The sequence below is a fragment of the Mus caroli genome, chromosome 19, assembly GCF_900094665.2.
Source record: "Mus caroli chromosome 19, CAROLI_EIJ_v1.1, whole genome shotgun sequence".
Taxonomy (NCBI): Eukaryota; Metazoa; Chordata; class Mammalia; order Rodentia; family Muridae; genus Mus; species Mus caroli.
Window position 1 is genome coordinate 26,793,758 of NC_034588.1, and position 12,721 is coordinate 26,806,478.

At 34.7% G+C, this 12,721-nt stretch overlaps 1 protein-coding gene across 5 annotated transcripts in view; it reads right to left on the reverse strand.

Moving 5' to 3' along the window:
* The window catches only part of Kiaa2026 (KIAA2026 ortholog), a 94,187-nt gene that overhangs the window by 65,688 nt on the left and 15,778 nt on the right, over window positions 1–12,721 (reverse strand). For 4 of the 5 annotated variants that reach the window (XM_029472437.1, XM_029472439.1, XM_021151910.2 and 1 more), the window contains exon 2: window positions 6,777–6,977. The exons of the other annotated variant lie outside the window; for it this stretch is intronic. In XM_029472437.1, coding sequence (XP_029328297.1) covers window positions 6,777–6,977 — 201 coding nt within the window. The remainder of the gene's footprint in view (window positions 1–6,776; window positions 6,978–12,721) is intronic. 5 annotated transcript variants of the gene reach the window in all.

The following is a 12,721-nucleotide window of genomic DNA, read 5'->3' on the forward strand; positions in this document are numbered from 1 at the left end:
ATTTCTTTCTTCAGAGACTTGAAGTTTTTATCATACAGATCTTTCACTTCCTTAGTTAGAGTCACACCAAGGTATTTTATGTTATTTGTGACTATTCTGAAGGGTGTTTTTTCCCTATTTTTTTTCCCTCAGCCTGTTTATCCTTTGTGTAGAGAAAGGCCACTGATTTGTTTGAGTTAATGATATATCCAGCTACTTCACTGAAGCTGTTTATCAGGTTTAGGAGTTCTCTGGTGGAGTTTTTGGGGTCACTTATATATACTATCATATCATCTGCAAATAGTGATATTTTGACTTCTTTCTTTCCAATTTGTATTCCTTTGATCTCCTTTTGTTTTCTAATTGCTCTGTCTAGGACTTCAAGTACTATATTGAATAGGTAGGGAGAGAGCGGGCAGCCTTGTCTAGTCCCTGATTTTAGTGGGATTACTTTAAGTTTCTCTCCGTTTAGTTTGATGTTGGCTACTGGTTTGCTATAAGTAAATAAAAGAAAGCAGTACATGGTTTTGAATGTTAGCTCATGATTCTTAGCCTTCTGTTTGGGGAAATATTAAAAGACTAAGAATCATAAAGCTCACAATTGCTCATTTAAAAAAAAAAATCAAACAGACAAAACAACTGGCCTTTTTTTCCAGATAAGCTCTCATTTTCTTACAGGCCTGTTTCTTACACTTACCTGCTACTGTATGAAATAGTAACAGAAATTCTCGTTATTTTAGCTATGTATAATTTAGAAAGAACATTGCTAATGGTAAGTGGCTTTACTAAAAAAAAAAAATCACATTTGAAAGTATCACTAGTTTTACAAACTTTTAGTGAATGCTTATTATAAAGGAGGAAAAAACAGAGACCTCTCTTTTCAAGAGTTTTCAATCCAGTAAAAACACAGAGGCTTCCATTAAAAATTATCCATTAAGGAAACACTACAATGGAAGCAAACTGAAGGCATGACAAAGGGGAGCTAAGGCATTTGCATTTTAAAATAAGTAATATATATTACATTTTAGGAACATTAACCACTCATATCAAATTTATCAGCCAGGTTTTTAACTTCTCTGGTAACAACAGAATCTCAACGTTAAAACCAAAAAGGAATTTAAAGTTTAGTAGGAAAATTACCGAAGCCCTAAAGAAGCACAAAGTAATCTAAATTACATTTATGTATTTCTCTAGGAAACTAAGACTTCTAGTAGTATTTCACTAGTAGTATTTCACACCTCTGAAAATGAGAACCTAGAATAATCAGAAACTCCTATTACCACTTCTGCCAAGATACATAGTCTCTTGTCTTAGCAGTTTCACTGAAGAAATCTATACCTGGTCGCATGCCCTCACCTTAGATGTGGATAGTTAGGAGCAGATAAAGCTGTTGGCATTTGATCTGGAACGTCAGGATTTGTATGGGAAATTAGCAAAAGGCAGGCTAGAGAGATGGCTCAGTGGTTCAGATGGCTCAGCTCACTGGCTGGTCTACCAGAGGTCCTGAGTTCAATTCACAGCAAACACATGGTGGCTCACAACCCTCTATAATGTGATCCTATGCCCTCTTCTAGCATGCAGGTGTACATGCAGATAGAATACTTACATACCTAAAATAAATACATAAATCTTAAAAAAAATTAGCAAAAGAGTAGAAAGGTATAAAGATTCAAGGTGATAACTGTCAAACATCACTGCTATTTTTGGTAGAGAATTTGAACATAAATTAGAAAGTCAGAAATTTTATTTTACATACATGTAGAAACTACTTACTGCTTTAATTATGGTGATTTCCAAATCAAAAGATGATTTAGTTCATACAGGTATGTGAAACAATGAATATTCAAGGATATAATTTCTGGCAATCTAAACATTAAGTTTTATAAAAAGTAGACATGAGAGGATTTTTAATACAATAAGATATCAAAACTACTAAATGATAACATATTCTAGGCTGAGTAAGATGGTGCATGCCTAAGATCTCAGCACTTGTCCCATAAGACAAAGAAATTAAAACAAAACACACACACACACACACCCCTAGATTCTAGATTCACAGATTTTATGTAAGGCGAGCCAATATGTTCTTGTAACAAATTAAAAAAAAATCATATAGCTTTTTGTTCAATAAATAAGGTCTACAAAATACATTCTTCCTTTAATGGTTCAAGGTCACCATGAGAAATAAAATGAAGTGGTCGGTATAGTGCTATGATTATTTTAGCAACCATAACTTAACTAAATCTAACTCAATTTTCTAAATCTTTGACTTATATTGATAAGGCCCTCTCTGTAACAATTAGCATAAACTGCTTGCTGTCCTGTCGGTATTTTCCTAAAGATAGCTAAGTATAAATTTACCAGCTCAGTTATACCCCCAGCCCTCAATACAGTTTAATGTGTAAAACACACTAGAATGAGTAGGGCACAGATACTGTTAAACCAATAAAGAAACAATCTCCTTTGTTAAGTAAGATAAATAAACTAGATGAAGTAAAAAACAAAAGACAAATATAGATATGAAAGATACTTGGGAAATAAACTGGCATAATCTTAGGGTGTATTCAAAATGAATGTAAGAAATATGAACATTTCTAGAATGAATCCCGGATTTCTAACCTGTACAATTCAATATATGGTAATATCATTCATCAAAAAAGGCCCTGCAGTAATGCTGAGTTGTAAGAAGTAAACCTGTACATTTGTAATTAATTTTAGATAGGAACAATTTAAAGATACTGTATCAAGTATCTTTTGTTTGCCTCTATATTTATCCCACTCTTTCTTGTATAGATTATCTACAGACAACCTCATCTTCTTGGTGCTCTTATTTCAGTCAATGGAGACCTCTGAGAACTGATCAGAAAGTATATATTTTACTCTTTTGGCTCCTTCCTTGGCTTGAGTTGAACCCTTCAATGGGAGATGTCATATTTTCAAAAGAATTTTTCATAACTCCTTCCTGAGTACCAGAAGAAACTACTCCCTCAAACAATTCCATAAAGCAGCAGGGAAGAAATGCTTCCAAATTCATTTTTACAAAGCCAGTTTACTCTGATATCAAAACTAATAAAAGGACAACAACAAAAAAGAAAACTACAGGGTGACATTCTCAATGGACGTATACACTATAGTATTTAATAAAATATTCAAACACCAAACTGATCAATTAATATGTACAACACATTTTATTTTGTGTGTATATGTTATATGCCCGAATAATTGTGAAGGCAAAGTTAATGTTGACTGTTTTCTTTTACTGGGCTCCATCGTATTTGTTGTTTTGGTTTTGTTTGTTTGTTTGATATGTCTGATACAGGGTCTCACTATGCAGTCCTTCTGTCTTTGAACTCTCTATGTAGAATAGGGTGGGCTGTAACTCATAGAGATCCACCTGTCTCTGCTTTTCAAGTGTTGGAACTAAAGGCATATGCCATTGAACCAGGCACCTCACCTCATTTTATGGAGAAAGAGTCTCTTATTGAATAAAAACATGAAATGCTAGTGGGAAAATATCCTACCTAAGTACACATTTAATGGAAGAGTTTTTTTGCTTATATCAACCCAAACAGCTGACAACAAACACTATCACTAGAGTCACTATAGTCGTTAGTATACTACAATTTTCCTTTCTTGTTTTTCTTTTTAAAAATTAAAAGCTTGTGTGTATGTGTGTGTTTGTACCTGAATGTGTGCATGCATGCGTGTGTGCAGATGTGTGCAGGGGAGTACGTGCTTAGTGTAATTAGAGATTGATATCATGTGACTTTCTCTATCACTTTCAAACTTATCTTCCTGAAACAGTGTCTCCCACTGAGCTTGGAGCTCACCAACTGCTTAGACTGACTGGGTAGCACAGCCAGGGTATCCTCCCGTTTCTGCCTCCTAGTACTGGATGTGTGCTGCCACACCCAGCTTTTTATAGAGGTAACAGGGATCAAACGCAGGTCCTAATGCTTCACCAGCAAGCACTTGACCCACTAAGCCTTCTCCTTGCCCAAATTTGGTTTTATGAGACAGGATCATACACAGACCAACACACACCATGTTGACCCTCAAACTCCCAGTGCAGCCAAGGATGGCTTGAATTCCTGATCTTCCTACCAGTTTCTTCCAAGTGCTGAGGCTACACATGCACACCACCATGCCCAGCTAATTGGTACAATAAAAGTTAATTTTCCTAATTAAAAATTACATGTATGTAGCAACATTTTACACTAGATGAAGTGTAATCTGACAGAATTAAGAAATAAAGGTCACTATACTACATAATTATAAATTTCTACATAATTACAAGTTAAAATGACTTATAATACAAAATACTATGGAGAGAAATTAGAGAGAACAATCACCAAAAACTAATCAGTAATACCTGTGCAGTATTAATCAAAATCCCCTCAGATTTTTTTTTGTATAGGAACTTATAATTATTCTAAAACTACATGGAAAAGTAAAGATCATAATACAGACAAATGTGAAAATCATAAAAAGTACAGTTGGAAGACTCACGTTATCTAATTTTAAAGCTTACAATATAAAGTTGAGTTCAAATAGTACTCAGTAACAGAGTCAAATAGTCATCAAAGTAAGCAGAAATAGCTTAAATGTATTTATATATAAGTGAATTCAGAATGACTCACAAATACTTGTTCTATTATTTCAATAAAGATGCACAAAGAATTCAGTGGAAAAATAATAGGTTGGTTTTGTTGATATTGGTAAAACTGATTACCAGTAAGAAAAAAATTAGTTTTATACTATTCTCACACTACACACAAAAGTTTAACTTCAATTATATAATAAATGTAATCATAAACTTAGAAATTTCTGGAGGAAAAAATGTCATAACCCCAGTTGTCTATAGTTTTTTTATACAGTTCACAATAAGTGTAGATTTTTAAAAAAAATCCACTGAACATCAAAGGTAAAACTTTCTTCTTGACATACAATGGAAACAGAAAGGCACGCCACAGTTTTGAAGAAGCCTCTGCCAGTCATATCTGTCTGGCAAATGACTTGCATCTTGAGTATATAAAGAATTCTTACAATTAAATAAGAAAATAAATGTGAGTTGGGTGTGGGGGTGCATGGCTTGTTCTCCTCTGTTTATTTGTGGCAAGAGTCCACATAAATTCATGTTAAGGCTGAAAGAAAACTTCTAGCTTCTCACTCTATATTCACACTTGAATGCTAAATGTTTGTCATCATCTCAATATCTTTATTTTTGGACAAATTCTGTGTTTCTTCTCATTTTTAAACTTAGTTTCTTTGCTATTCTGACTTTTCTGCAAATCACAGGGTAGTATACTATGTGACTTTGGGCAAACTACTTTATTTTCTGTGACTCAGGATACAAATTGACTATACATGTTGAGAGCTAAGTCTGGCTTAGTAAATTCCTTCTAAGTATAGTGTCATTTATGGCTGGCCTCAAACTCACAGAGGGCCACCTGCCTGAGTCCTGAGTACTAGGATTAAAGGCAAGTGATACCACACCCAGCTGTGCCCGTGCTCTACTTCTATCAAGGAAGGTATAAGGTTAGGTCTGTTAGGCCTTCTCAGAGCAAGCTCATCTCCCTCTGCTCTTGGTAACTAGTAACAGAGGCACTGTCTTCCACCAGCCTGCCATTTTTTTTTTGGTTATTCCATTCCAATCAATTTAAGCACTACTGTCAGGTTAATTTTAATTCTTTCTAAAAATCCCTATTTCCTATAGAGAAAAACTCCCTGGGGCTCTGTACAAGTGGGGGTGGGGGTGGAGATGTATCCAGACATAGTTGTGTCTGAAATGAATCACTGCTAAAAAAAAAGTTAAGATTGCTGAAAGTATCATGACTGAGTATGAACCCTACAATTAGCAAGTTACATTTATTAGTATAAGAGCAACAAAATGGTTTAAGTTGCCTTCAACTAGCACTAGCAAATCCTAATTATACCAGCAAAGATTCCTAGTACAGTGTGAGATTTGATTTGGTGTACAATCACTACTCAATTACAGAAATGAGTTTCACTTACCTCTTGGGGCTCTATTTTACTTTTGTTACAAATAAAACTTTATATAATGTCATCACTCTATGCTCCTGGGCACAAAAGGAACCCACTAATTGAGTACAAGACTCCTTCCTGAAGAGTCTAAAACAAGCAGTTAGCCAAGAAGTTAATAAATGAGGAAATGGCAGAGGTGGGTTTATGTCATTCTATTTTTCAAACTTTAATTTTTTATTTTATGTGTCTGGTTGTTTTCTGTCTGTGTATTATTATGTGTATGCCTGGTACTTTTAGAGGCCAAAAGAAGGTGTCTGATTCCCTGGAATTACAGTTAGAGAGCTGTGAGCTACCATGTAAGTCCTTGGGAATTACACACATGTCTTCCACCAGATGAGCGAGAGCTTTTATCTACTTATTGAACCGTCATTCCAGCCCCTACGCCATTCTTAAATGTCATTATTTCTACAGTTAGTAGTAATATAAAGGTGAGATTCCACTCTAAAACTACAAGTCTATATAAAAATTGCTGTCATTTTAAGTTCCCCTGAGAAGATTTCTAGAAAATTAGAAAATCTTTTCTAAAAATTATTTTTGTATAGAGTCGAAATAATTGTTTTATAATTTAAGATATACTTTAAAACAAATTTCACTGTGATCCATTAACAATTCATATTTTGTTGACAGTGCACTACTACTAAATACCGAATCCTATTAAAATGGGACCAAAACTGTGCTATTGGCATGTAATGGAGCTATTCTTTTTAAAAGTAATTCTGGTAAGTCTGAACAGTTTACATGTTAACATTTACCTTTTTTCTTCTTTTGCTCTCAGCTGTTCTTCCTGTCTCAAAACTTGAACCATTATAGATTCAAAAACTCCACTTGTCAAACCTGCCAAACTTCGAGGTGTTGACCGACGCCTTGTTGAAGGACATGCAGTTCCCTTCTCCTCCTCCAATCCATAGTAGCCTCTAGATGTAACTGCTATCGTTGTCTTTTCTCTCAAGTGCCTTGGAGAAGAATAAGTCAATTCACAAGGTCAAATCTTCTGGACAGGCAATGCACCCTTCCAACTAGTACCTCAGTACAATTTCTTTTGCTGTCCACATACAAAACATTTACTCAAACCTTTCTTTGCCATGTTTGAGTTTTATCTTTTCCATACAAGATTCTAACTCTTTCTTATAAAATCCACTGAGGGACAGTACCTCTTCTACATTTAAAAATACAAGCTTGTAGCATTCAAACTAAGGACTGAAACACTAATTGTTTAATAGACAGTTTTATTTAAAATAGTTGTCATATTGTTTATTAATGTATGAGAAAATGTACAATGATCTAAAAACATTTTGAGAAAGAAGATTTTTGATACATAAATACTTTGGGGAAATAATTAACAAGTGGGGTATTATAATAAATAGCAATTATATGGGCTGAGAATAAGGAATTATAAGGCCCAAGGAAATCAGCTGCCTAGCAATAATAGATCATGAATGGATGAAGGGTTCGTTTTAATGTGTTTTTACAAAGTGATCTAACTCATTCTGTAACATTAATTACTTATCAATACTAATGAAAGAAAATATTAATAGGAATATGAATGAACAATGTAAAACTTGACTTCTGACTGAACTGTAAAAAGAATTTATAACTCCAGAATTCCTTTTCAATCTCAATGCAAATGTGTCTTTTAAAATATTTTTCTTAATTCATTGAGATTCTGGTCTAATGCTTAAGATTAGTATCTCAGCAGTTCGCCTAACTGTTCACAAATCATCTTAAGGAATCTGAAATGACTAAAAACATTTACAGTCGCCCTAAGGGTGTGGTTCTGAGGGAGCAAATCTTATGACCCTAAGATTGATCTGACCAAAAAAAAAAAGAAAAAAGGGAAAAAAAAAGTCAGTAAGAATATATTTACCCCGGAAAAGAAAGCATTATACTGACCTTGCTAAGTTTTAAAGCCTAGTCCAACTACTGATTTTTAGGACTGTATTTATTATATAAACAGTAATTATAAAAAAAATTTAGGCCTGGTGGTGGTGGTACATGCCATTAATCCTAGCACTTAGGAAGCAGAGGTAGGCAGGTCTTTGAAACGGAGGCCAGGCTGGTCTACAGAGTGAGTTGCAGGATGGCAAGGGCTACACAGAGAAACTCTATCTCAAGCAAGCAAGCAAACAAACAAAAAATAAATAAAGTTCCAAAAAAATTCAGATAAAATCTCTCTTCTACCTTTGTAGAGTATGGCAAAGCTTCTAAAAATTTCACGTTATTTCTACAATGGCAAATTCAAGTTAGCACTTAAAGCATGTCACTCAAATACTCAAAATTACTCAAAATACTATGTAATAATTGATAAGGGATGTTCCTCCCTTGGAGTTCCTCCCACTCTTGAGTGTTCTTACTTTATTTTAATAAATCCATATTCCCTCTGTTAAGCAACCAGGCATACAAAAAAGAACTTATATGAACTAAATGTTGGCAATAGTTGTATTTCCTTGCTTTCCTAAAAACTGTCAAAAAGGTCACTGAAGCATAAACTTTTACACTATGAGATACAATTAAAGTCTGCCCTTCTTAAACAGTGCATACATTGATTTATGACTATAATTAGAATAACTTATCAATCACATTCCCTGGCATCTAGATCCCAAGAATAGATTCTACTGAATTATTGTACTAGTGGTTTTTTGTTACAAGGAGGTAAAACTAACTGATTTAGCTTTATATAGGATAAGAACATTAGTTTTCTAAGAATGGAGAATTTGAGCTAATCTCATTTGCTATTTTAGGCAGTTGTTATCTTTTAAAAAAATAATATTTTAATTTAAAAGTTTACATTCATTGTATGTTTAGAAGGGCATGCATGCCACAATATGCCTGTAGAGCTAAGAATACTGGTTTCAAGTGTCAGTACATTCTTTCTACCTTTTAACAGAATTTTACATTTATGTATTAGTGTGTGTGTGTGTTTGTGTGCATGCGCATGGAGGTCAGAGGACAACTGAAAGTTGGTTCTCTCCTTCCACATTGAGGTTTCAGGGAGTGAACTCTGGTTAGTCTTGGCAGCACAACCTTTACCTGCTGAGCCAACTCCATAGCCCAGATTACATTAATTACGAAACCTTAGAACCAATTCACCTGAGAGAACCAGGCACTTGTATATGTATTCACAAGTGTAAAAAAGGTTTTGAATAAAATAATTTAATCTACAAACATCACAAATAAATGCCATCTATAAGTATGTGTGCTGAGTATGAGTTCAATTTCTTAACCTAGATTACTAAAAATGCTTCACGACAAATTTTTTTTTTCCTTTCATTCTGTTCTATCAATACACTGCATAACACTTTTAAAAGCAACTTGGAGTATTTCATTACTTTGTTGTCTCCTCCCAACTCTTGCAGTCATACTTAGAACACATCGATGTTCTTATTATCTATAAGACCTAGTGTGACATGGTTGGTCATCATCTTCTTAATGGCATCCTTTCTGCTTTTCTAAGTCTTTGCTCTCTGCATGCCAGCCAAAGTCTCCCATTTATTCTCAAGCACACCATCATACCTGCTCCCTTAGAATCTTTGCACTCCATCCATCTTCCATTAAAATACTCTTCCCTAGATCTAGATGCTCATGTGTAGGCCACTCATTTTAACCATCTTTTAGATGCCACCAAATCTGAAAGGTTTTCTAATTGTGGTGTTTAATAACACCTCTATCACTCTGTGACCTTATACTGGTTTCTTTGTCTTTATGCTACTTATCACACAGTGTTAAATAGTATTTACTTAATAACTGTCTACATCTCACCCCTGGCAAAACTCAGGGACCTATGCAAAATAGGAGGCAGGAAGACTGTAAGAGCAATAGTTGATGGATGACTCCAAGGAAACAGCTGTCTTCCAGACACAGCAGGACTGAAGCACATATGAACTCACAGAGACTGTGGCGGGACACACAAGGCCCAAACAGGCTCAGTTCAGACAGAATCCAAGCACTGAGGAGAAAATTTAGACACTGGCTCCCACCAGCCCTAAGCAAGAACTGCAACTGGCATTTGTTATGACCTCAGAGTAGGCCCCAGGCCCAAGAATAGTTGGCCAACACAAACAAACTCAATGGTATTTTTGTTCACTTTTTGTCTTAACTTGCTTTAGGCGTTTTTTGTATTACTGATCTTTTGTGTATATATTTGGCTTCTGTTTTTATGTGGGTTTTGTGTGTGTGTTTATTGATTTTGTTTGTTTAAAAAGAAAGGGAGGGGAAAAACATAAAATTGGGGGTATAGGGAGGTGGAGAGGATTTGGGAAGAATAAAAACATGATCAAAATATACTGTATGGAAAATTTTTTTCAATTACAAAATTATCTATTGAGGCTGGAGAGATGGCTCAGTGGCTAAGAGCACTGCTGCTCTTCCAGAGGACCAGGTTCAATTCCCAGCACCCACATGGCAGTCCACAACTATCTGTGACTCCAGTTCCAGAGGATCTGACACCCTCACACAGACATACATGAAGTCAAAATGACAATAAAATTTTAAAAAGCTAATTTTAAAAACTTATATATTTTCAACCAGAAGGAAAGGCCCAGGAATATAAGGGAATTTTCTCTCATTATTGGCTATACTTTGACCCCAAACTATAGTATACATATTGCTTACATATACAAGTTTTTGTGTGTATGTACACATATGTGTATACATGCATGTTTAAACATCTTTGAAAGGATACAAACCAAGCTGTTTCACATTTTCAGTTATGACTATATTTAAAATTTTAAACTCCAATCTATGTATATTTGTGCACAGTAAGAGTCCTGATTAAACATGTTATTTGGTTTTTATTTATTAGGGAATAAAGTCCTATAAATTAAGATAAATAAATCTCCCCTCACCTCTAAACAGAAACTGTCACATGATCAAGAACCACATAAATACACTTAAATAACTCTTCCCTTAAAACAAAACCAAGCTATTTTCTTCCTGTGAGGAAAATTATTTCATAAAATCAGTATGATAGTAGTTTGAAATCAATATAATGCCAACTATACACAAAACCTTAGCAATAATTATAGCTGACTCACTGAGTTTTTACTATCATTTCCATTGTTTTTTTCTTTTAAAACATAAAATGTCTATGCTAATACATTCTGAATTTCAGAATTCAGAGACTAAATTCTATTTACAATGACTAAAACAAGTAATAACAAGAAGCAAACTGATGTTAAGTAATAAAATATACTTTCTATTTACTTGATAAACAGACACAGATACCTATTAAAAACAGATTTATAAATGCCTCCATTATTGAGGGTTTTTTTTTAATATTACTAAACAGCAGTGTGAATGCCATTAGTACTACAACTATGTGTATGGAAGTACAGCTCAAAAGTAGAGAATATATTTAGCATACACAAGGCCCTGGGTTCAATTCTATGCATGTATACACACACACACACACACACACACACACACACACGGGGGGGGGGGGGGAGAGAACACGCACACACTCAAAAGTTTCACTTTGTTAACTCATTCATTAAAAAAAAAATGTTAAAACATAGCTATAACTATTATCCAGGGTTGTATAGTAAGAAAGGACATGTAAAAGACAGTGAGTGTTGTTTAATCCAGGGACTATTTACAAATGTGCAGGCAAGGCTAAGAGAAACTAGGAAGAGATGAAGTGTTGCTGGGTCCTCCATAACAAGGAGTTATTCCCACTCTAAGCCTAAAAGAGGAAGAGCAGGGAATGGGGAGTAGCTATTAGACCAAGAAACTTATAATCAAAGAAGAGCCACGCAACGCCTGAACATTTACTCACAACCTGAAGGCCAGCAAAGAGGAAGATGTTAAAATAAATACTCCTACCTCTTGGTCCTCCTGTCAGTGCCTTCCGTTGGCTGAACCCAATCAGAAGTCAGGGGACAAGGCAGACCAGTTGATGCAGTCCTTAGAAATCAGCCTCCTGGGGCACAGAGCAGAGTATACAAGGGTGGAGAGAATACATTTGGAGAAGCGTATGATGACTAACAGCAAAGCACAACCTGAGTATTAGTTTTCAAGAACAACTGAATGAAATTAGAAAAGAAAGAAATTTTACTAGGGACTTCAACAAAAACTTGGGCATATTTTATAGATAAGCAATATATAGTCATTGCAGCTGGTGTGTACTTCTTCCATCTAAATGGATGCATATTTACGAGTTCTGAGCTGCACTAATCACTAAAACCAAGTATCCAAATAAACCTAGCATAAAAGATGTTTCAAATATCTCAACCCAATTATTAAACCAAACCTTGACAAACAAATCACAATGCTCTCATAAAAGATAAGTTTTGTACTATTAATGCTTGGAGAAATGCTTACTTGCAATTTATAAATACAAACAAGCTACAGCTCACACACTAGTTTTCCCCCTCTTTCAAAGATCACCTTATAAAAATTTAGAAACCTGACAACTTCTTGGTGAAACCAATCATTTGGTACAAATAATATACACTAATTTTTTTTTTTTAAAGTTTGGAGACTACTGCTTTCATCTTTAAGCTACTTGATAGCCAAGATTTTTTTCAGAAAACAAAACAATTCTGTAAGAAAGTAGTAATCACAACTACTCCCTATTTTCTTCTGTTCCTTCCCTGTTGTCCCCATCACGACTTTTACTTCCCTTGAAATTCTCAGCTCACCCAGAAAACTAGGATCTCGCCTTGCTTTCATTTGTTCTAACAGGACTCAGCTTCTTCTCATT